At 44.8% G+C, this 24,854-nt stretch overlaps 1 protein-coding gene across 1 annotated transcript in view; it reads right to left on the bottom strand.

Moving 5' to 3' along the window:
• Positions 1-24,854, bottom strand: part of FBH1 (F-box DNA helicase 1) — a 33,175-nt gene that overhangs the window by 2,635 nt on the left and 5,686 nt on the right. Inside the window, exons 4-18 of the mRNA XM_032221917.1 lie at positions 24,109-24,239; positions 22,267-22,405; positions 21,386-21,576; positions 18,774-18,863; positions 16,609-16,697; positions 14,866-15,034; positions 12,676-12,898; positions 11,817-11,904; positions 10,798-10,884; positions 10,309-10,445; positions 6,203-6,302; positions 5,988-6,112; positions 4,945-5,005; positions 2,999-3,193; positions 2,712-2,837 (exon numbers count right to left, since the gene is read on the bottom strand). Coding sequence (XP_032077808.1) covers positions 2,712-2,837; positions 2,999-3,193; positions 4,945-5,005; positions 5,988-6,112; positions 6,203-6,302; positions 10,309-10,445; positions 10,798-10,884; positions 11,817-11,904; positions 12,676-12,898; positions 14,866-15,034; positions 16,609-16,697; positions 18,774-18,863; positions 21,386-21,576; positions 22,267-22,405; positions 24,109-24,239 — 1,951 coding nt within the window. The remainder of the gene's footprint in view (positions 1-2,711; positions 2,838-2,998; positions 3,194-4,944; positions 5,006-5,987; positions 6,113-6,202; positions 6,303-10,308; positions 10,446-10,797; positions 10,885-11,816; positions 11,905-12,675; positions 12,899-14,865; positions 15,035-16,608; positions 16,698-18,773; positions 18,864-21,385; positions 21,577-22,266; positions 22,406-24,108; positions 24,240-24,854) is intronic.

Genomic DNA, 24,854 nt, shown 5'->3' with positions numbered 1-24,854 from the left:
TGGGACACCGTAAGAGGGAAGGAGGGGAAAACGGAGTTTAATGGGAATCCTTTGAACAGATCTGCTCTAAACCCACGTCTGAACTCTTAAATAAGTTTTTATTTTTATTCTCTTATGTATAGTTACAGCTATACATTCACTTACCGTATTTTTCGGAGTATAAGACGCACCTTTTTCCCGCAAAAAAAGAGGCTGAAAATCTGGATGCGTCTTATACACCGAATACAGCATTTTTTTGCCTACCAAAGCCCCGCCCCTTCACCAAAATGGCTGTGCATACCCTTATGGAGGCTTTCAGAGAGCTCCTGCAGGCTGGGGAGGGCAAAAATGAGCGAAAAACGGGCCGTTTTGCGCCGCCCCATCCCCCAGCAGCGCACTATAAGCCTCCATAAAGCTATGCGTGCAAGTTTTGACAAAAAGGGCCATTTTTTGCTCATTTTTGCCCCCCCCCACCTACCCAGCAGCACTCTGCAAGCCCCCATCCCAGACTATTCATGCCTTTTTTTAAAAAAACGGGCCCGTTTTCGCAAAAAACAGGCCGTTTTTGGGAGGTTTGCAGAGTGCAAAAACTTTTTTCCCTTTTTAGAAAGCTCTTTAACTGATTGATGAGAATTAGATTGATCAAGTGCTGTCCCAGCAGAAACAAAGTCTTAGGTGCTGCAGATTTCCTTCTCCAGCATATGGATAAATACACCTGGAAACATCTACCTACCTACCTACTCTCTCTTTCTCCCTACCTATCTACTGTATTTTTCTCTCTCTCTTTCTAGCCATCTATCTACCTACCTACCTACTCTCTCTCTCCCCCTACCTATCTACTGTAGTTCTCTCTCTCTATCCCTCTACCTATCCTTCTACCTATCTACCTATTCTCTCTCTCTCTCCCTACCTATCTACTGTATTTATTTATTTAGCTTTCTCTATCCCTCTACCTACCTACCTACCTACCTACACTCTCTACCTACCTACCTACCTACTGTATTTCTCTCTGTCTCTCTCTCTATCCCTTTATCTACCTCCCTCCCTACCTACTCACTCTCTCCCTATCTACCTACCTACTGTATTTCTCTCTCTTTCTTCCTCTCTATCCCTCTATCTACCTACCTACTTTTTTTAAAAAAAATGCCTCTTCAAAACCTTGGTGCGTCTTATACTCTGGTGTGTCTTGTACTCCGAAAAATATGGTAGTTGTTGTTCTTGTTTATCTTTATCACTTTTGCATATTTATTTTTCCATATAAAGTGTTAAAATAGACATTCTGGGTTCCTTTGCTTACCATCCCATACACCCATGTTATGTTATCACCACCTTATTTTTCCTTTCTTTTCTCCCTCTCTCCCTTCTCTACTTCCTTCCTTCCTTCCTCCCTCCTTTCCCTTTCCTTCTTCCCTTACCTCTCCCCTACTCCTCTCTTCCTCCTCCTCCTCCTGCCCTCTCTCCTTCTCTTTCTATCCCTTCTCTCCTTTCCTCTTTCTTCCTTCACTCTCCTTCCCTCCGTTGACTTCTGCAACTAGGGCGTGGCACCATCAATCTTTTATCCGCAGGAGGAGATCCTAAGGAGCCACCGCTGCTCCTTATCCTCTCCTGTGAGTCGGTCAGCCCTGCATCCCGAAACAACTCACAGGAGGTTTCTGCTGAGTCACAACAGGTTGCTATCAGGGCTTCCCTAAAAAAGAGAGGGAGGGAGGGAAGGAAGGAGGAGAATAGATGGATGGATGGAAGGAAGGAAGGAAGGAAGGAAGGAGAGAAGGAAGGGGAAAGAAAGGGGGAAATGGGGGGAGGGGAGGGTGAAATGAAGGAAGGGAAGGAGGGAGGGAAGAGAGGGAGGGAAGGAAGGAAGGAAAGAGAAAGGTAGTGAAGGAAGAGGGCTAGGATAAAAAAGAAGGAAGGAAGGAGGGGAGGATGGAAGAAAGGTAAGAAGGAAGGGGAAATAAAGGGGAAAAGAAAATGGAGTGAGGGGAGGGTGAGATGAAGGAAGGGAAGAAGGAGGAGGAGGAGGGAGGGAAGAGAAAGGTAGGGAAGGAAGAGGGGTAGGATAAAAAAGAAGGAAGGAAGGACGGGAGGAAGGATGGAAGGAAGGTAAGAAGAAAGGAAAAGAAAGGGGAAAATAAAATGGAGGGAGGGAGGAAAGAAGGAGAAGGAGAGAGGGAAGAGAGGGAAGGAAGGAAGGAAGGAAGGAAAGGGAAGGAGGGTGGGAGGCAGTGGTAGGTTGCAGGCGGTACGCCCCGGTACGGGTGTACCGGATCCTGCCCAGACCACCGGGTACCATTCCGGTACGGTGCTCCGGAGGGCCCACCTATCCGCCCGCGCTCCTTACCGGTGCTTTATCTTTTGGCACTTCTGCGCACGTGCATGGCGCATACGACGCCTGCGCGACGCTCTGCGGAGCAGCTGGAACGTTGCGGAGGCTTGTGCACGGGTGCATGTGGGAAACTCCAGGGCCGTTCCAACCATACCGTTTGGAACGGAATCCGGAACCCACCACTGGTGTGAGGGGAGAGGAAGAGGAAGGGAAGAGAAAGGGAGGGAAGGAAGAAGGAAGGAGACAGAGATAGGAGGAGGAGACAAAAGGAAGGAAAATGATTGAGATGGGAGAGGAGGAAGGAAAGAAGGAAGAGAGGGAGGGAGGATGGAACATGACAGAGATAGAAGTAGGGGAGTGAGGAAGGAAGGAAGGAAGGAAGGAAGGAAGGAAGGAAGATTATACTCACTAAATGGGTTCCGAGGACCCATTCCAGGATAGGGCGATGTAAATGGGATGTTGACAAAGTCACCAGCAATTCTGACGGTGTCGAATTCCAGCCCTTTGGCCTTGTGCACAGTCCCTAGGATGCAATCTAAAACACAGAAGAGGAGAAGCCACGAGGTTCGTAACTTTGGTCGCTAAATGAATGGTTGTTACGTCGAGGATCTCCTGTATTACAGGCCGACAATAATAAAGAAGCTAGCTTGAATTCCATACGTGTCTGGATCTGGGTGTTCTCACATATTTATTTACCTGCATTTTCTGGACGCGGGACGTGGCACCGGGATATCCTGTCCAACAGCTCCGGAATGCGTTCCCGGTATTTCTCCACAATCGCAATTTTCATTTCCAGTTGTTTGTCTTCTGCTTTTGCGGCGTAGTCCTTGATGCTGGCCAGGCCCTTCTCAACCCACCTCTTGATGAAGGGATCCTTTATCTCAAGTTTCACTAGGAAGATCAAACAAGAGAGGTTTTTCCCAGAGGCAGCTGGACTTTCTGGTTTTTCTTTAAAGACATTTCGCTTCTCATCCGAGAAGCTTCCTCGGCTCTGACCGGATGGTGGGGAATGGAAGGATTGATCCGCCTTGCCAACTGCTGGTCCTTTGCATCCTTTTAGAGGGTCGTTGAGGCCGTTTGGAGGTTCATTTCTGACTTCCTTCCAACCTCCAGGTGGCCTCAACGACTCTCGGAGAGTCCTAACGACCAGATGAAATTATAAAGTTGTTGATAAATTATAAACAATTTCCAAGTCCTTCATGATAGAATAAGAATAAAGTAGAATAGAATAAGGAACGGAATAGAATAGGAATAGAATATGGAATATGAAATGGTATAATGAATGGAATAGAATAGAATAAAATAGAATAGAATAGAATAAGGAACGGAATAGAATAGAATATGGAATATGAAATGGAGTAAGGAACAGAATAAAATAGAATAGAATGAAATAGAATAGAATAAGGAACAGAATAGAATAGAATAGAATAGAATATGGAATATGAAATGGAATGGAATACGGAATAGAATAGAATAAGGAATGGAACAGAATTGAACAGAATAGAATATGGAATATGAAATGGAATAAGGAACAGAATAAAATAGAATAGAATGAAATAGAATAGAATAAGGGACAGAATAGAATAGAATAGAATATGGAATATGAAATGTAATAAGGAATAGAATAGAATAAGGAACGGAACAGAACTGAACAGAATAGAATAGAATATGGAATATGAACTGGAATAATGAATAGAATAGAATAGAATAGAATATGGAATATGAAATGAAATAAGGAACAGAATAAAATAGAATAGAATGAAATAGAATAGAATAAGGAACGGAATAGAATATGGAACAGAACAGAATAGAATATGGAATATGAAATGGAATGGAGTAAGGAATAGAATAGAATAGAATATGGAATATGAAAGAAGGAACAGAATAAAATAGAATAGAATGAAATAGAATAGAATATGGAATATGAAATGGAATGGAATAAGGAATAGAGTAGAATAGAATAAGGACAAAGAGGCGTGGCGACAAAGAGGCGTGATCAAAAGAGACAAGCTCAAGGCAGCGACAGCGAACACACCGCGACAAAGGAGGAAGGCTGTTTCACGCAGCTTTCTTTAGTCCCGCAAACGATGGCAAGAAACGCGACAGAGCTGAGGGCGAAGAGAGGGGGCTCTATGTGCCACCTCTGGCACGCGTGCCACAGGTTTGCCATCAGGAGAATAGGATAATAAATTTATTGTCACTTTGAATGTACCCTAATCGGCATACGTTAAAATGGAGTTTCGTTGCTCTCAAAAGGGTCGGAGAATGGAGAAGAGGAAGTGACACCAGAAATCGGACCCTCGATTGGAGCGTAAACAGGGCTCGTATTTTACACCTAGCAGTTGTAGGAATTCTTCCAGAATGTCTTCTTGACTTCCTATTATACAGGTCGTCCTCGGCTTACGACCACAATTGAGATGAAAAATTGCTGCTGTGAAGCAAGATATTTGTTAAGTGAGTTTTGCCCCGTTTTACGACCCTCCTTGTCCCCGTTGTTAAGTGAATCAAGGCTGTAAATGACTGAGCCATTTGAGACTCTTACTATATATGACCGTGGTGGCCAGGCTCCCTTGCAGTCGTATGTCGAGGACTACCTGTACACAACTTGCACGAGTACAGAAATAGCATTTGAGAGAACTCACGTTCAGGATGAAGCAGCTTCCAGAGGTCAGAAATTTTCTCAAGGCCAAAGGCTTTAAGACCCTAATGAAAAGAAGACAAAAAGGAACAATATGTAGAGCCCTGTGAGATGGGCGTTGTAGTCCGATGCACAGTTGCAATCATCTGTCTGTATTTTGGGGTTCCTTAATGTGCTTCAAATAGTAAGATGTGTCTGCAGAATTCAGTGTGTTTGCAACAGGCTGCACAACACCGTGAATCTTCCTGGATTTAAAGGGCTGTCACTCAGTAGAGATTGTCAGGAGAGGGGGAGGGAGAGAAGGAAGGAGGAATGGAGGGAGGGAGGGAGGAAAGCAAGAAAGAAAAAGGGAGGAGGCGGGATGGAGGAAGGGAAGAAGGAAGGAGAAAAGAGGAAGGGGAAAAGGTGAAATGGAAGAGAGGAAGGAGGGAGGATGGAAAGAAGGAAAAAGGGAGGAGGGAGGAATTAAGGAAGGAGAAAGAGGGAGGAAGATGAAATGGAAGTAAGGAAGGAGGGAGGAAGGAAGGAAAAGGGGAGGAGGGGGGAGGAGGAAGGACAAAGGAAGGAAAAGGTGAACGGAAGGAAGGAAGAAAGGAAAGGGGGAGTGGGAGGGAGGGAGGAGGAAGAATTAGCAAGAAAGTGAAATGAAAGGAAGGAGGGAGGAAGGAAAGAAGGAAGGTAAGAAGGAAAAAGAGAGGGGGTGGGAGGAGAAAGGAGGAGGAAGGAAAAAAGGGTGAAATGGAAAGAAGGAGGAAGGAAAGAAAGAATGAAGAAAAATGAAGTGGAAGGAAGGAAGGAAAAGGGGAGGGGGAGGGAGGGAAGAGAAAGAATTAGCAAGGAAAAAACTGAAATGAAAGGAAGGAGGGAGAGAGGAAGAAGGAAGGAAAGGAAAAAGGGAGGAGGAAGGAGGGAGGGAGAAGAAAGAAGGAGGAAGGAAAAAAGATGAAAAGGAAGGGAGGAAGGAGGAATAATAGAAGGCAGGGAGGAAAAGAGGAAGGGGGGGGAGGAAGGAATCCCTCTACCATTCCTGGGCCTTCTCACACTCACCCCCAGCAAGTGTATCTTAGCAGGTGAGTCTCCACCTGTGCGGTTCACAGCATCCTCAAAGACGGTTTGGTTGTTCCGGGATAAGCAGGCCTCCTTCCCCTCCACGCCGACCCCTCGGACATCACCTGTCAAAAGCACAGCCTCCTGTCAGCCCCACTTAGCAATTCTTCCTACCTGTAGCGATAGAAGGAGGACGACTGGCTTAAAACACTCACTTTCCTGGGTGTTTCCCACCAGTGTTTTTTTCCGCACTTTCTTGCAGATATCCAGGAGAGTCGCGCCAACGTAAGCGATTTCGGAGCCGAAGCGAAAACTCTGTGGAAGAGGAAAAGAATCCTCCAATGAAGTGAGAATGTCATCACGTAATAGAGGTGTAATTTGCTGCCCATTTCATCCCCCCACTTAAGCTAAGGCAGGACTAGAACACACCGTCTCCTGGTGATTGATCCAAAGTCACTCGGTTGGCTTTCATGCCTAAGGCAGGACTAGAAGTCCCAGTCTCCTGGTCATTGGTCTAAAGTCATCCAGCTGGCTTTTATACCTAAGGTGGGACTAGAACTCACCGTTTCCTGGTGATTGGCTCAAAGTCACTCAGCTGGCTTTCATGTCGTAGGCAGGACTAGAACTCACCATCACTTAGTGATTGGCTCAAAGTCACCCAGCGGGCTTTCATGACTAAGGTGGGACTAGAATTCACTGTCTCCTAGTGATTTTCTCAAAGTCACTGAGGTGGCTTTCATGCCTAAGGCAGGACTAGAACTCAAAATCGCCTGATGATTGGCTCAAAGTCATCCAGCGGGCTTTCATGACTAAGGTGGGACTAGAATTCACTGTCTCCTAGTGATTTTCTCAAAGTCACCGAGGTGGCTTTCATGCCTAAGGCAGGACTAGAACTCAAAATCACCTGATGATTGGCTCAGTCATCCAGCGGGCTTTCGTGCCTAAGGCGGGACTAGAACTGGAGTGGATTCCCAATGAGATCCATGAATTTCTAGGAATCTTCTGGATTGAATTGTGGATCTTTCCAATTGGAATTATGAGATTGCTTTCAATAGGAGCTGGAGAAGATCTTAATGCATCATTAAGAACCGAATCTCCCGGCTCTTCGATCTATAACTCAGAGAGAGCTTGGGAAAAATTCCATGGATGAGAATCCTCAAGGGGAAAACAACTCAAGAAGTTTGGGAAATTTTGAAAAATGAGATTATAAAAGCCCAGTCTAGCACAATACCAATGAAGAAGAAAAATAACAGCTCCCAAAAAAACCCAGCATGGCTGCATAAAGAACTCTCTGACAAATTGAAAGACAAAAAAGGTAAGTATAAAAAGTGGAAAGAGGGGGACATAACTAAGGCAGAATATCAGCAAATAGCCCGAGCCTGTAAAGATGAAGTAAGGAAAGCTAAGGCTCACAATGAAGAAAGGCTTGCCACAAAAGTAAAAAATAACAAAAAAAGCTTCTCCCAACATGTTAAAAACAAGAAAAAGGTTAAGTTAACAATTGGTCCATTGCTGGGAAAAAGTGGCAAGAAGGTGACAAGCGACAGGGAGAAAGCAGAACTATTTTAACTCATGTTTTACATCTGACTTTACACAAAGGGATAAAACAGTCCAACCTATCAAAAACAGCACCACAAAAATCAGATTAGCAACACAAATTGAAATAAGGAAGAAAATGGTAAGTGAGCACCTGTCTACCCTAGACGAGTTCAAATCACCAGGACCGGATGGATTACACCCCAGGGTTCTGAAGGAACTGGCAGACGAGATCTCAGAACCACTGAACGATATCTTTCAGAGATCCTGGAGCACCGGGGAACTGCCAGAGGACTGGAAAAGAGCTGATGTGGTTCCCATCTTCAAAAAAGGGAGAAAAAAAACAGATCCAGGAAACTACAGACCTATCAGCCTGACCTCAACACCAGGAAAGATTCTGGGAAAGATAATCAAGCAACGAATTAGCGAACACCTAGAAGCAAACAAAGTAATAGCCAAAAGCCAACATGGGTTTGTCAAAAACAGATCATGCCAGACTAATCTTATTGCATTCTTTGATAATGTGACAAAATTAGTGGACCAGAGGAATGCCGTCGATACAGTTTACTTGGATTTCAGTAAGGCATTTGATAAGGTAGACCATAACCTACTACTAGATAAAGTAGAAGAATGTGGGTTGGACAGCATCACCACCAGATGGATTCGTAACTGGCTGACCAACCGCACTCAACGTGTCGTCCTCAATGGAACTGCATCTACATGGAGGGAAGTATGCAGTGGGGGACCCCAAGGCTCTGTTTTGGGCCCAGGACTCTTCAACATCTTCATCAATGATTTGGATGAGGGAATAAACGGGGAACTCATCAAATTTGTAGATGACACCAAGTTGGCAGGAATAGCCAATGCTCCAGAAGATTTAAGGCTTAAGATACAGAAGGATCTTGAAAACTTGAACATTGGGCACTATCTAATAAAATGAAATTCAATAGTGAACAGAGGAAGGTTCTACATTTAGGCAAGAAAGACAAAATGCATAGGTACAGTATAGGTGGTGCCTTGCTCAACAGTAGTAACCGTGAGAGGGATCTTGGAGTCCTAGTGGAGAACCATTTAAATAGGAGCCAGCCATGTGCAGCAGCTGCCAAAAAAGCCAACACAGTTCTAGGCTGCATCAACAGAGGGAGAGACTCAAGATCACGTGAAGGGTTAATACCACTTTATAAGGCCTTGGGAAGGCCACACCTGTAATATTTGCATTCAGCTTTGCTCACCACAATGTAGAAAAGAAGCAGAGACTCTGGAAAGAGTGCAGAGAAGAGCAACAAAGAGGATTAGGGGACTGGAGGCTAAAACAGATGAAGAACGGTTGCAGGAACTGGGGATGTCTAGTTTGATGAAGAGAAGGACCAGGGGAGACATGATAGCAGTCTTCCAATATCTCAGGGGTTGCCCCAAAGAAGAGGGAGTCAAGCTATTCTTCAAAACACCTGAAGGCAGGACAAGAAGCAATGGGTGGAAACTAATCAAGGATAGAAGCAACTTAGAACAGAGGAGAAATAAATTGTAAATTGTGACTTGGGAAAAAGACCTATACATTTTATTAACAAATTTTCATTTAGATCTTGTTATAAAGGTGCAAGATTTTTGGGGGGGGTTGGGGGCCCTGATGAGAGGAGATGGGGCATAAATAGTTAATGATTTTTAGCCAATTATAATAACAACAAGGAAATTTTAATGGACATTGTTTTACAATATATACATGCTATGGTATTGGCTAAAGTAACTTGGATATAAATTTTAGTCAGTGAGTTGGAAAAAACGTGGGGGAAAGGCTTAGAAACTTTATTAATTGACTTTTACTTAAAAGATGCTATAAATGTTGTTGGAGGATTTTTTGAAATAGCTAATGAATGCCATTATGTGGTTGTGCCTTTAAGTATGAATGATTTGAGGTAAAAGCATGTTCAAATAATTGTAGTCAAATGAGAATTGTGGTAGTAAGATATACAAAGATTTTTGACTTAAAGTATATAATCTAATATGAACTATAAGTAATGACTGTGGAAGAAATGCATGAAAGTTATCTGTAAGCATTGGACACACTTTCTACAAGATGTAATGAAACTTTTTTTGTGTGTTTTTGTTCAATTAAAATAAAAAAAAATTCAAAAAAAAAGAAAAAAAGAACTGAGGAGGAATTTCCTGACAGTGAGAACAATCAATCAGTGGAACAGAAGTTGCCTCCAGAAGTTGTGAATGCCCCAACACTGGAAGTCTTTAAGAAGATGTTGGAGAGCCATTTGTCTGAAATGGTGTAGGGTTTCCTGCGTAGGCAGGGGGTTGGACTAGAAGACCTCCAAGGTCCCTTCCAACTCTGTTATTCTATTCTATTTTATTCTATGGAAGGAAGGAAGGAAGGAAGGAAGGAAGGAAGGAAGGAAGGAAGGAAGGAAGGAAGGAAGGAAGGAAGGAGCAAGGGAGGGAGGGAGGGATTCTCCAAAGCACCGGAGGGCAGGACAAGAAGCAATGGGTGGAAACTAATCAAGGAGAGAAGCAACTTAGAACTGAGGACAAATTTCCTGACAGTCAGAACAATTAATCAGTGGAACAGAAGTTGCCTCCAGAAGTTGTTAATGCCCCAACACTGGAAGTCTTTAAGAAGATGTTGGATAGCCATTTGTCTGGAACAGTATAAGGTTTCCTGCCTAGGCAGGGGGTTGGACTAGAAGACCTCCAAGGTCCCTTCCAACTCTGCTATTGCATTGTATTATTACAGCTAACCCACAACTCCCAGTCAAACCTCTCCGCTCTCCTGCTCTCTTACCTGCGTCAGGTAGAAGATGCGACTGTGGGGTACATGCAAAAGTGAATTGACAGCACCCCGGAAAGTGTAGATCTGCTGGTGTGGATCTCCAACCAAGATCACCCCACACGTTTGTGAGAGGACAATGTCCATAACCGCTAGAGAAAGGGGATAGAAATAAATGATAATATTTGGAATAGAAGAGTGCCGTATTTTCCGGAGTATAAGACGCACCCTTTTCCCTCAAAAAAGAGGCTGAAAATCTGGGTGCGTCTTATACACTGAATGCAGCATTTTTAGCCTCCCGAAACCCTGCCCCCCTTTGCAAAAATCGCCGTGCATAGCCTTTAGGAGGCTTATAGAGTGCTCCTGGGGGCTGGGGAGGGCAAAAATGGGCTGTTTTTTGCTTGCTTTGTCCCCCCACCCCGCAGGAGCACTCTATAAGCCTCCTAAAGGCTATGCATGCCGAGGACTGCCTGGATTTGAACCCAGAATCTACATTGCACTCACCGGGCGTGCAGTCTTGGGCCTCATCCACCAAGATAGCGTCGTAGTTGGAAAGAGAAGGTTTCTGGAGTTGCCAAAGTTTCAAGTAGCCTAAAGAGGCACAAAACCGATGCTTAAAATCAGTGTACAACGAAACAACCTTCTTTGATTTTGTGTTCTTGAGCTCCTGCAGGATCACAGTCCAGGATTATTTTTAAAAAGAAGCATTATATTATATTTTCTTTTAATTTCCCAGCCTTGGCTACTTTAAGATGGCTTTAATGGGTGGACTTCTCCCAGCATGCTGGCTAGGGAATTCTGGGAATTGAAGTCCCTGAGTCTTAAAGTGGGCAAGGCAAGATTAAAATGTACTGTCTCCTGGTGATTGGTCCAAAGCCATGCTTTGACTCACTGTCTCCTGGTGATTGGTTGAAAGTCACCCAGCTGGCTTTCATGACTAAGGCGGGACTAGAACTCCCCGTATCCTGGCGATTGGTTCAAAGTCACCCAGCTGGCTTTCATGTTAAGGTGGAACTAGAACTCACTGACTCCAGGTGATTGGCCCAAAGTCACCCAGCTGGCTTTCATGTCTAAGGTGGAACTAGAACTCCCTGTCTCCTGGTGATTGGTTCAAAGTCACCCAGCTGGCTTTATTGCCTAAGGTGTTACTAGAACTCACTGTCTCCTGGTCATTGGCCCAAAGTCACCCAGCTGGCTTTCATGTCTAAGGTGGAACTAGAACTCACTGACTCCAGGGTGATTGGTTCAAAATCACCCAGCTGGCTTTCATGTTAAGGTGGAACTAGAACTCCCCGTATCCTGGTGATTGGTTCAAAATCACCCAGCTGGCTTTCATGTTAAGGTGAAACTAGAACTCACCGTCTCCTGGTGATTGGCCCAAAGTCAACCAGCTGGCTTTCATGACTAAGGTGGAACTAGATTTTCCCTCCATCAAGGAAATTTCCCCTCTGTTTTTACTTTTTTCTTCCTGTTTCTCCAGCAGAGCTAAATGCCCCCAAGCTTCCCTCACATATTCCACTTACCGTCGTGCGTCATTCTGTGTGCCATGTCCGTGGTCGGGCTCCGCATTTTCATCTTGGCCCATATTTGTTTCGCTTCTTCAACAATGATCTAGAAAACAAGAGTTGGGACGATGATCTCGCCGAACGAAAAGCATCAAATCCCAAGTTTTCTCCCACAGATCTTGAAGGGGAAGGAAGGTCTGGGTCTATAGCTAGTCCTCGACTTACGACCATAATGGAGGCCCACCCACATTTGCACTACTAAGCAAGACAGTTGCTAAGTCAGTTTCGCCCCATTTTATGACCGTTCTCGGCACAGTTGTTAAGTGAATCTGGCTGTCCCCATTAACTTTGCTGGTCACAAAAGATGATCATGTGACCCCAGGGTACTGCAACTGTCATAAATAGAGGTAGTCCCCGACTTACGACCACAATAGAGCACAAAATTTCTGTTGTTAAGCGAGACAGTTCTTAAGTGAAGTTTGCCCGTGTTGCAACTGCAGAGGTTAAGTAAGGAACACGGTTGTTAAGTGAATCAGGCTTCCCCGTGGACTTTGCTTGCCAAAAGGTCGCCAAAGGGGGATCTCCCGTGACCTCGGGAGCCGTCATAAATATGAGTCGGTTGCCAGTTTTGCTCAAATGGTTGTCAATGTGAAAAATCGCCATCGCTCGTTTTTTGGCTGTGCCGTTGTAACTTTGAAGAGTCACTAAGCGAAACGTGCTAAGTCGAGGACGTCCTGCTATTTGCGAAAGTTCCGAATTTGGAATCCCGTGACCACACGGTCGTAAATGTGAAAAATGATTCTTTTTTGAAGTCGTAACTTCGAACGGTCGCTAAACGAGGACTGCCAATCCCTGGTCCCGAGGGCCAAATACTCACGTGCTTTTCGCGTTCCTCCACCAGAACATTTATCCCTTGGTTGTTCTTGCACCAAATGGGCGTGTGCTCCACAGTGATGGCCGCGTCCGCCGAAGCGAAGAAGGCCGCGAGTGTCTGAACGACCGTCTTGGCTCTGATGAACGGAGATTGGCCCTTGCGATTGGAGAGGACAAAACTGACCAGGTAGGAGGTCAGTGAGCCCAGGTTAAGCTTATGTTTGTAACTGCAGCAGAATGAAAGAGGGAAGGTGGAATTAATCATCATTTCCTTCGAACGGCCCCGTAATCCCTTATATCCCTTATATAGTGTTTACCGCCCTTCCTGTCGCCATTGAGGAGTTTTATTCAGCAGATATATATTCTCAGTGTGCCCAGAGAGAGAAATATCTGCCTCTACCCAGGAACGACCTCACAGGGAGACAAGAGCTCCACCTCTAGGCCACCAACGAACTCCCCGTGGAGATTCGAACCCTCACCACCCTCCAGGCCTTCCGCAAAGCCCTTAAAACCTGGCTGTTCCGACAGGCCTGGGGCTAAAGAGCTGTTGGCCCCCGTCTCGAATGGTATGACTGTTGTGTGTTTTTCAATTATGTATTGTTATGTTTCGTCTTTTTATTTCCTGTCTGTATCCCCCTTCCCTGATTTGAATTGTGAGTCGCCCTGAGTCCCCTTTGGGGGAAAAGGGCGGCATATAAATGTAATAAAATCAAATCAATCAATCAAACCACACCAGAAGGGGGAATTAATCCTGACGTTCAATCTCTGTTTATTTGGGGGTGGATTGCTGGCGAGGAGCTTGTACGAGACGTCACAAGTCACAAGTCACAAGTGCCCACAAGAGATCTAAAAAAGATGTGGAGACTCTAGAAAGAGTGCAGAGAAGAGCAACAAAGAAGATTAGGGGACTGGAGACTAAAACCTACGATGAACGGTTGCAAGAACTGGGCCTGGCTAGTCTAGGGGAGAGAAGAACCAGGGGAGACAGGATAGCATCTTCCAATATTTGAGGGGCTGCCACAGAGAGGAGGGGGCCAAGCTATTCTCCAAAGCACCAGACAAGGAAGAATGGATGGAAACTGAACAAGGAGAGATTCAACCTGGAAATAAGGAGGAATCTTCTGGCAGTGAGAACAATCGACCAGGGGAAGAGAAATTGTTTTCAGAAGTTGTGGGAGCTTCATCCCTGGAAGCTTTCAAGAAGAGATTGGACAGAAAGGGTGTAGATATTTTATGAACTGACTTTGTTTCAGAATAAAAAGGTGTAATGTTATTGGAGGTTTATTGAAATTGCGAATGAATGCCAGTAGGTGGTTGTGTCCTTTAAGTACAAATGATTTTAGATGAAAACACGTCTAAATAATTGTAATTAAATGAGAACTGTGGCACAGTGATAGTAAAAGCCACAATTTTTTTTATTTATTTAAAATGTACAATTCAATTTGAAGGAAGTATAGGTAATGATCGTGGAAGAAACGCACGAAATGTATTTGTAACCAATCGACACGCTTTCTACAAGATGTAATGATTCTTTTTTTTTTTTTTAATTAAAACAATAAAAATTTTCAAAAAAAAAAAGAAATGGTGTAGGGTCCCCTGCTTGGGCGGGAGGGGGGGGAGGGCAGGGGGTTGGACTAGATGACCTACAGGGTCCCTTTCCAGCCCGTTGTTCCGTTATTCACTTAACCCACCATGTCCCTAACTCAACTACTGCACTGATTCCCTGCGTGGCACGACATAACCGCGAACGTCAAAAGCACGCCGACAAAACCGCGGCGCTAAAACCGCGGCGCTAAACCCGCGATGTCAAAAGCGCGCCGACAACAGCGCGCCGACAGAAGCGCGATTTAAGTTAAGGTAAGGTTTAGGGTTAGGTTTAGGGTTAGGTTTAGGGTTATTTTTAGGGTTATGTTACAGCGCGCTTCTGTCGGCGCGCTGTTGTCGGCGCACTTCAGCGCTCATTCGTCTCCGTGGTTTTGACGGCGCGGTTTTGTCACTGCGGTTTAGTCACACGCGCTTTTGTCGTACGCGCATTTGTGGTGGAACCGATTCCCTGAACGTGGCCAGCAAGGTTGTTAAAAACGGGGCCAAACTCGCTTAACAACTGTCTCTCTCAGCAGCCGAAATGTTGGGCTTCCGTTGTGGTCGTACGTCGAGGACTAAACTCCCTGTAAAGAAGAACCCTTTCACTTACTGCTTCCCGACTTCTGCAAAGGCCAAGGAGTGGATGGTTTTACAGGTGACGTTACCGGGGAAAACCACCTCCGCCTGTTTCGCGATGGTGCTGTTGAAAGCCAAGTACAAAAAATTCAGCTTGTCCCACTTCCGAGTGTATTGGAGCAGTGTGGAGGTTTTGCCAGTGCCTGCGTGGAAAAAATTTAAAAACATTTCAGTCCTTCTGGTTTCGTTTTGCTTTTTTCCAGTAAGAACACGCCTGGAATCCTGTAGGAGTGGTGCAGTGGCCTAGCGGTGAAGCTGCGGGTTCAATCCTAGGTAGGGGCATATATTTCTCTCTCTCTTTGGAGAACAATGAGAAATTACCTGGTTATGTCAGCACTGTCAAAAAAGGATTGTAACCTATACAAAAAACCTATTTTTAAAGGCATTTGTATCTTTAAAGTTTTTAATTTTCAATAAAGGGTTTCTTTTAAAAGAGAAATTATCTGCTGCCAACTCTGCATTGGCGACAGGAAGGGCATCCGGCCAGTAAACACAGGACAGTTGCCTTGACTCCGCCCTGATGTAAGGGATTGTTGTTGTTAGTTGCGAAGTTGTGTCCGACTCATTGCGAGTCCCACTTCTTTGGGGCAGCCCCTGAGATATTGGAAGACTGCTATCATGTCTCCCCTAGTCCTTCATTTCATTAAACTAGCCAGGCCCAGTTCCTGCAACCGTTCTTCGTATATTTTAGCCTCCAGTCCCCTAATCATCTTTGTTGCTCTTCTCTGCACTCTTTCTAGAGTCTCCGCATCTTTTCTACATCGTGGTGACCAAAACTGGATGCCGGATTCCGAGCTAGATGGATGGATGTATAGATGATATAGATAGACACAGATAAATAGATAAACCGCTTCAGACCAGTTTGTGCGAACTGGTAGCTCTGAAGATCAATACAATACTATAGCAGAGTTGGAAGGGACCTTGGAGATCTTCTAGTCCAACCCCCTGCCTAGGCAAGAAACCTTATACCGTTCCAGACAAATGGCTATCCAACATCTTCTTAAAGACTTCCAGTGTTGGGGCATTCACAACTTCTGTTCCACTGATTAATTGTTCTCACTGTCAGGAAATTCCTCCTCAGTTCTAAGTTGCTTCTCTCCTTGATTAGTTTCCACCCATTGCTTCTTGTCCTGCCCTCAGTTGCTTTGGAGAATAGTTTGACTCCCTCTTCTTTGTGGCAGCCCCTGAGATATTGGAAGACTGCTATCATGTCTCCCCTAGTCCTCCTTTTCATTAAACTAGACATACCCAGTTCCTGCAACCGTTCTTCATATGTTGTAGCCTCCAGTCCCCTAATCCTCTTTGTTGCTCTTCTCTGCACTCTTTCCAGAGTCTCCACATCTTTTCTACATCGTGGCGACCAAAACTGGATGCCCTATTCCAAGTGTGGCCTTACCAAGGCCTTATAAAGTGGTATTAACCCTTCACATGGTGATCTTGATTCTCTCCCTCTGTTGATGCAGCCTAGAACCGTGTTGGCTTTTTTGGCAGCTGCTGCACACAGCTGGCTCCTATTTAAATGGCTGTCCACTAGGACTCCAAGATCCCTTTCACGGTTACTACTGTTGAGCAAGGCACCACCTATACTGGACCTGTGCATTTCGTATTTCTTGCCTAAATGTAGAACCTTCCTCTTTTCACCATTGAATTTCATTTTGTTAAATGGCGCCCAATCTATAGAGGGATTCAAGAATTTTCTGGGCTCCTGATGCCTTACCTGCAAAAGCCACAATTTTTACCACCTCTCCAGGTGCAAGGGCGTGGTTTAAGATCTGTTGCTGTTCACTAGTAAGTTGTAAAACAGGCCTGTTGATCAACAGAAGAAGAAGTTATATAGGTGGCATCTCCCACCCACGAGAATAGCCAAAGTGTTTAGAAATGCAACGCCAAATTGTTGGAAATGTGTTCAGCAATCCAGCATATACTACCATATGTGGTGGTTGTGCCAAAAAACAAAAGAATATTGACGGAAAATCCAAAAGTGGCTGATAAAGATAACCGAAGAGGAAATAGAACTCACACCAGAACTATTTCTTTTGGTAATTATAAACAATAAATATAACAAGGGGGTAGTTTACTTAACAATACATATTGTTACAGCGGCAAGAATGGTCTTTGCCCAAAACTGGAAAAACAGGGAAATTCCACAAGAAGGGGAAATAGTTAGGAAAATTCTGACTTGTGCTGAACTGGATAAATTGACGTGGGAATTGAAGAACAAAGACGAATTAGAATATTATAAGATCTGGGACAAATTTTATCGATGATTGGAACCAAAAATGAAAAACCCCAAATAAGCAAGGACTAAGATTTATAGAATGGAGATTAGAATTATGTATGAAACGATAATAGTGAAAATGTGTCAGATAAAAACAAAGCAATATGGTTGGAAATGTGATATTTTTATATTTGTAAACACGAAATAGATCTAATGTTAAAAAGCAGGGTGGTTATAAGGTATAACTTTATATCTTAGCATATATGGCATAGATTTCGCCAGGGCAGTAACACTGTGTCCAATGTTTTAATCTGTGTTCAATAAAAAACTTTTTAAAAAAGAACAAAAAATACCAGAAGAAGTTATAAATGTTTGTGAACCTTGTGTAAGGTCACAGTTGTTAACAGGTACTTGCCAAGCGGCTAGTCCTCAACGTACAACCCCCAATGGAGCCCAACGTTTCTGCTGCTAAACAAGATTATTGTTAAGTGGGTTTCGCGCCATTTTACGTCCGTTCCCGGCACAGTTGTTAAGTGAATTGCTGCAGTTGTTCGGCTAGTCCCACGGTTGTTAAGTGAATCTGGCTTCCCCAATGACTTTCCTTGTCGGAAGGTCTCAAAAGCCGGGGGTTGGACTAGAGGACCTCCAAGGTCTCTTCGAACTCTGTTATTCTATTCCAGTGGTTCCCAAACTTGGTCAACTTTAAGACTTGTGGACTTCAACTCCCAGAATTCAGCAGAGCTGGCTGGAGAATTCTGGGAGTTGAAGTCCACAAGTCTTAAAGTTGCCAAATTTGGGAACCACTGTTCTATTCCATTCTATATAAAAGGGGAATCACGTGACCCTCCAGGAGACCGCAACGGTCATAAATATGAATCTGTTGTCAAATGTCTGCCTTTTTATTGTAGGAAGTTAGCACCCAGCCCTCTCCTAGAAAAAATGAAATATCCTGGGGAATATTGAAAAGGCAGAATATTATATTTTCCCTGGATAAGAAATGGAGAAACATGTTTTTAGGCAGGAAACAGACTTACTCTTAATAGCCCCCCCACCTTTGTCAATGGGCCATTAAAAGGCCTCAGCCAGTCTATTCTACATAACAAAGACATCCCCCTTCAGATGCAGGGTGATGGGATTAAGGCATGATAGTATTAGCCCTTGACCTATCTCACCACAGGGCTTCTGGGAAGAAGCAATGCTCAACCAAACTTGGACTCAAAGCACAACTTACAGAGTTGCTCCTGCATGGCTCCATGGGAGTCTGACAACCAATCAGAATGCGAGATCAAGATCAAAGGCCAGAGAGGGCATAAAGCCAGGGACTTTCAGCATCTCTGCCTCTTTCTCTTCTTCACCCAACATCTGGAAGCATCTGATCCCCCTTTTCGGTTCAGGAGCTCAAGCCATGTGATCCTGTCCATCATTAAACCATCTTTCCAAGCAGCCTCCATGTTTCCAGTATCTTTTCCCCCCACTTGCAACTGTACCCAGAAGGACATTTTCTTCCATCAGATCACACGACCACGAGGATGCCACAACGGCCATAAGGGTGGAAAACGGTCGTAAGTCACTTTTTCCCCCAGTGCTGCTGCAGCCTTGGTCATTAAACCAACAGTTGTAAGTCGAGGACTACCTGGGTTAACCTGCAAAATTAATTTACCCACCTGAGACCTAACGTGGGATGGTGTTCAACAGCCGGGCCGCAGGGAAAATTTTCCAGGTGATACAGGCAATAAAAAACATTGTAGTGAAGCCTGGAAGGATACAGAAAAGGGGAAACGTGAAAACGAGCCTCAAAAACCTCTGAAATGGTAAAAAAAAAATCCGGGAATAAATTAAGAGACGGGGAATAAACACACCTCAGTGGATTTCTGCTGTAAGGAACCGACTCTTGAAAGCAGCAGCATCTTTCTGGCAGAGAAAGCCTGAGCAAAGTTGCAGCTGCTTTAACGAGGGGGTGTTTTATTTTATTTATTTACTAGCTGGATACCTGTGCTGCACTACGCAACTATGTGATTGGGCTTGATAAATCAACCCTTGCAGCTTGGAAATTAACGAGCACCATATTTTTCGGAGTATAAGACGCACCGGAGTATAAGTCGCCCCTTAGTTTTTGGGGAGGAAAATAGGGGGGGAAAAATCTGCCGATCAGGTGTTCATTTTTTATTCCCATAGCACCAGAAAAGCAAGCAAACACAATAGTATAATCAAAATGACACTTTTTGCCCCCTTTTTAAAAAAAATCTTAAAGATGTCTGGGCATTCAGCCAAAAGTACTTAACAGCTTGTAAAATGTAACAAAGCTGAATCAACAAACCAGCCCAGTGCGTGCCTGAAGGAAACCATTGAGAAAACTCAGGAAAAATCCCTGCCTTGCCCTTAAAGGGATTATCTCCAAAAGAATAAAATTACATAGACATAGGAACTCTCTGCCTTGCCTTTGAGAGGATTATGTCCCCAAAATAGAAACTGGACAAAAGTACTAGAGCCAAGGTGGCGCAGTGGTTAAATGCAGCACTGCAGGCTACTGCTAGATCAGCAGGTCAGCGGTTCAAATCTCACCGGCTCAGGGTTGACTCAGCCTTCCATCCTTCCGAGGTGGGTAAAATGAGGACCCAGATTGTTGGGGGCAATATGCTGACTCTCTGTAAACCGCTTAGAGAGGCCTGAAAGGCCTATGAAGCGGTATATAAGTCTACTGCTATTGCTATTGCTATTACTACCTCTTAGGACAGTCTTTAAATCTTTCTACTTGGCTTCTCCAGGATGGAAGAACCTTTTTTTCAGTTCTAATGAGGTGCTAATGAGTGAAGTGATCTTCCCTGATTTGCACCACATTAGGGCTGAAAAAAAGCTTCCAAAAACCTACATTAAAAATATGGTACTTAACATTGGCCTCTCCTCTTCCCTTCTCTCCCTCAGGCTTGCCCCACAGAGGCCTCTCCTATCTTATGCCCTTCTCTCCCTCACTCTAACTCCTTAGCATCAGAGCGTTTTTCAGGTGGGGAGGGGGAGTAGAATGTCTAAATTCACTGCCCACAGGCTGGATGAGTCACATGCTGGCCACGCCCATGACCAAGTGGCAGTTGGAACAGAGTTCTTTTCAGGTGGGGAGGGGGAGTGGAATGTCTTAACTCCTTAGCATCAGAGCATGTTAATAATAATAATAAAGGAAATACTAATGATCGGATGGTCATTTCCAAAAATCCTTTCTTAGCGAGCACTTAGAAGCCAAGAGGAACATACGTGCCAAATTTAAAGTTTGTAGGCTTTACGGTTCTGGAGATTTCGTGATGATGCATGAGTGGTATTTTGCTTTTATATAGAGAGATTGGTATCCTGCTTTTATTATTCCTGCACCTAATTCCAGGGGGCGAATATATATACAATACAGCTTCTTCCTCCTACTTTCCTTACAACAATAGCCTTGTGAGGTGGGTTTGGCGGACAGAGAGAGAGAGGGAGAGAGAGAAAGAGAGACAGAGAGAGAGACTAGTCCAAAGTCATCCAGTTGGCTTTCATGCCTAAGGCAGGACTAGAACTCACCATATCCTGTTGATTGGTTGAAGTCACCCATCTGGATTCATTCCAAAGTGGGACTAGAACTCACCATCTCCTGCGGACTGGTTCAAGGTCACCTAGCCAACTTTTCACAGCGAAGATGGGACTACAACTCACTGTCTCCAGGTGATTGGCCCAGAATCACCTAGCTGGCTTTCATGCCTAAGGCGGGACTAGAACTCACCGTCCCCTGGTGATTGACCCAAAGGTATCCATTCAGCTTCTAAAGTGGGACTAGAACTCACCGTCTCCTGATGATTCGCTCAGAGTCACCCAGCCGGCTTTCATGCCTAAGGCAGGACTAGAACTCCCTGTCTCCTGCTTTCTAGCCTGGTGCCTTAACCATTAGACCAAACTGACTCTCGTGCTAGTTTGCGTACTTTTTTCCCCCCCCCAAAGCACACACAGCCCTCCCTACCAAAGATACTCCTAGTTTTACTACAGCGGTAAGCTACAGATTGCAGTCCTAGGTGTCTCCTGACCAGGGGTGAAATCCTCTTGGTGCAGGCCAGCTTGTTTTCACTTTTTAAAGCATTTTTTCCCCCCGCCTATTCGCCTGAACCAGCAGGAAAAAAATGCTTTAAAAGGTGAAAACAAGTTGGCCATGCCCACCCAGTCACATGACCACCACCACTAAGCCACGCCCACAGAACCGGTGGGGCAAAAAAAATAAATTTAGATTTTTACCATTGCTTCTGATCTTTTGCAAACTGACCTGTTACTGATGTGGACCTCGTTGTCTCGCATGGCGTAGAGTAAGGTGGCTGTGGAATACAACATCTCAAGGATATCCGTCAGCGACATGGTGGAGCTGGGTCTTTGGAGACAGGCCACCATCTCCTGGACATCGCCAACACCTCCGGCAAGGAGCACCATGGCCGCCATCAGTGCCCGAACATAGGCCGGCTGGAAGAACACGGGGGGGAATCCTTATGGCAATGGTTCCCAAACTTGGCAACTGTAAGACTTGTGGACTTCAACTCCCAGAATTCTCCAGCCAGCTCTGCTCTGCTGGCTGGAGAATTCTGGGAGTTGAAGTCCACAAGTCTTAAAAGTTGCCAAGTTTGGGAACCACTGCCTTATAGAATCAACCTCACTGCGCAGAGGGTCACGGGTTGCCCCCTCCCCTCTTTGGAAGAGCTTCAGAGCTCCCGCTGGCTTGAGAAAGTTCAAAACATTCTCAGAGTGGGATAATTTGAACACTTTGGTATAATTGTATGTAGCGGCCATTTTATATTAGAAAGATCTTTGTATATCAAACGGATCCATGATGATGTAATGAACAATTGATTATATATACATGTGCATGCGTGCGTGCGTGCGTGCGTGTTGCATTTGTGCTGATAAATAAACAAAGGGAGACTAGTATAGATCTATTCCAAGCTATTTAGCTCTCATCAGCTAGCCATACCCTTACTGGGATTCGAACCTGGGCTGTTTTTACATGTTAGGCAGTTGTATTAGCCTCTAAGCCACAAGCTCTCCTCCCTTATGAGCTGAGCCAAGGAAATAATTAAGTGTTATGTCAAAGCACCTGGTATGCCCAAATACTATTTTTCTTGAGGGGGAGGGGGGTTTAAGCCCGCCAAGACCTACTTTCTCTTTGCGGCCGTCCAAATCCGGAAGATTCTTGGCGATGCAGACTTCCGCCTTGAGAAAGAGCGAGTGGCGCTTCAGACACGCAAGGACAGCGGCGGGATCCTTACAGCGGCAGCTCCGAATCGCAGCCGCGCACCTGGATTGGGAAGAGAGAGATGGACAGGTGAGGGCCTTATGCAGGCAGTCCTCAACTTACAACGGTTCTGTTTAGCAACCGTTCAAAGTTACAACGGCGCTAGGAAAAAAAGGGACTTATGGCCGTTTTTCACAGTTACGACCTTTGCAGCATCCCCGTGGTTGCACGATCAAAATTCAGAGCAACTGACTCGTACTTATGACGGTTGCTGTGTGAAGTTGTTTCGTGACCTTCTGGTGAGCAAAGTCAACGGGGAAGCCAGATTCGTTTAACAACCAGGTTGCTAACTCATCAACTGCAGTGATTCACTTAACAACTGTGGCAATGACTTCATGATGATTGCAGCATGCTGGGGTGTGATGTCTCCCTTGGACGACTCCACGGATTCTTCCTTGGAGGCCGGCTCAAAGGAAGGATGAGCTCATTCATTGCACATCAGGAACTGGGTTAATTAATGACTCTGATCAGCCGGCTGAAAGAGATTTACAGGGGTCTTCGGCCGAGGGCAGCTTGCAGAGGCGGACGGTCAGTGAAGAGGAAGAGAAGCTGCCTTCCGAGGTGGTTCCGAGAGCACTCAGGGCAGAGAAAAGACAAGAGCAAAGGAGATCTGCCAGATTGCTTGGGAGAAGACCCCACTTGTCTTGATCGGCTGCACCAGAAGGCTATTTATCACAGCAGGTGGAATGAGGAACTGTTGGTTTGTGGTTGTGTGTGTTTGTTCCTTGTGCTTCCTGCCTTGGAAGACTCTGAACTTCTCTTGCCAAGAGAAATCCCGTGGGTGTACTTCCGTTTGGCCTGGCTGGTTTAAGTTCGCTGGATGGGCTTATTTGCGGGAGCGACTTTCCATTGTTTTATGGACTACTAGCTGGATACCCGTGCTTCACGACGTAACTATGTGATCGGGCTATGCAGGAGAAATTCAGCTCACAATCCGTTGGCTCAGAGGTGGTCTTCGCTTCACAATCCTTTGTGGTGGTCAGTGAGTGAAACACATAAGGGAATATCGCTCCCGCCGCCTTGAGTCCAGAAGTAGTTCCATAGGTGGAAAGCGTAGACATTTTGGTGAGGAGCCGACGTTTAGTACTGTAAGGAGCCCCAGACCGCCCCTGAGTGAAGGAGTGGAACGTCTGCCGGTGTGAACTGAGGTAACGGAATGTGAGGGGGAAACTGGCAGTTGGAACAGAGTTCTTTTCAAGTGGGGAGGGGGAGTAGAACTCCTTAGCATACAGAGCGTGTTAATTACTGTATAAGAAATACTAATGATCTGATGGTCATTTCAAAAAAATCTTCTCTTAGCGAGCACCTAGAAGCCAAGAGAAACAGACGTGCCAAATTTCAAGTTTGTAGATTTTAACGATTCTGGAGATTTCGTGACGAGTGAGTGGTACTTAGCTTTTATTTTATGGACTATTGGATGCTGCCCTGAGGAATAACTGTGGCCTGCTTGTGGCTAGATTTATTTGGGACACTTCTGAAGCTGGGGGAAGCCAGCTTCGCTTAAAGACCCCAATGGTTCACTTAATGACGGCAGTGATTCACTGAACAATTGGGGGGGGGGAATCATAAAATCAAGCACACTTAGCAAAGAAAATGCGTACTGCTCCCCATTGTGGTCGTAAGTCAAGCGCCAGACGTAGACCAGGCTACCCCGTTAACGAAAGCAAAGGAGATGGTTTGCGGTTGCGATACCGAAGGCCACTCACCGGATAAATCCCAGCATGCACTGGGGATGCTTCTTGGTTAGGCCGTACCGTTGCAGAATGACTCGAAGGGTGAGTGAGGCGTGGTCCACTCCCTTCAAATACTGATAGTAAATTTTCTTCCAAGGAATGAACTAAAAAGCCAGGGGCAAAACATCGGATGTTAGGATTTGGGGGCTTGGCTAATAAAGAATTCTGTTCTGTTCCTTATTTTATTCTCTTCTCTATTCTCTTATATTCTTAGTTCTAATTCTAGTACTCTACTCTGATTCTATTCTATTCTCTATTCTATTCTCCTCTTCTCTTCTCTATTCTAGTCTCGTCTAGTCTGGTCTATTCTCTCCTCTTTTCTATTCTCTATTCTATTTTATTCTCTTCTTTCCTGTGCTATGCTATGCTATTCTCTTTTCTCTTCTCTCCTCTATTCTCTTCTCTCCTCTATTCTATCCCCTCCTTTCTATTCTATTCTATGCTATGCTATGCTATTCTATACTCTATTAACTTCTCTCCTCTATTCTATTCTCTATTCTCTCTATTCTCTTCCCTCCTCTATTCTCTTCTCTTCTCTCCTCTAGTCTATTCTATTCTCTATTCTCTTCTCTCTCTTCTCTTCTCTATTCTATTCTCTATTCTCTTCTCTCCTCTATTCTATTCCCTCCTTTCTATTCTCTATTCTATTCTCTTCTCTCTATTCTCCTCTTCTCTCCTCTATTCTATTCTCTCTTCTCTTCTATGCTATGCTATTCTCT

Source organism: Thamnophis elegans, chromosome 7 (assembly GCF_009769535.1).
Source record: "Thamnophis elegans isolate rThaEle1 chromosome 7, rThaEle1.pri, whole genome shotgun sequence".
In the NCBI taxonomy this organism is placed as follows: Eukaryota; Metazoa; Chordata; class Lepidosauria; order Squamata; family Colubridae; genus Thamnophis; species Thamnophis elegans.
The sequence above is the reverse complement of the archived record's forward strand: the minus strand, read 5'-3'. Positions and strand labels throughout refer to the sequence as shown.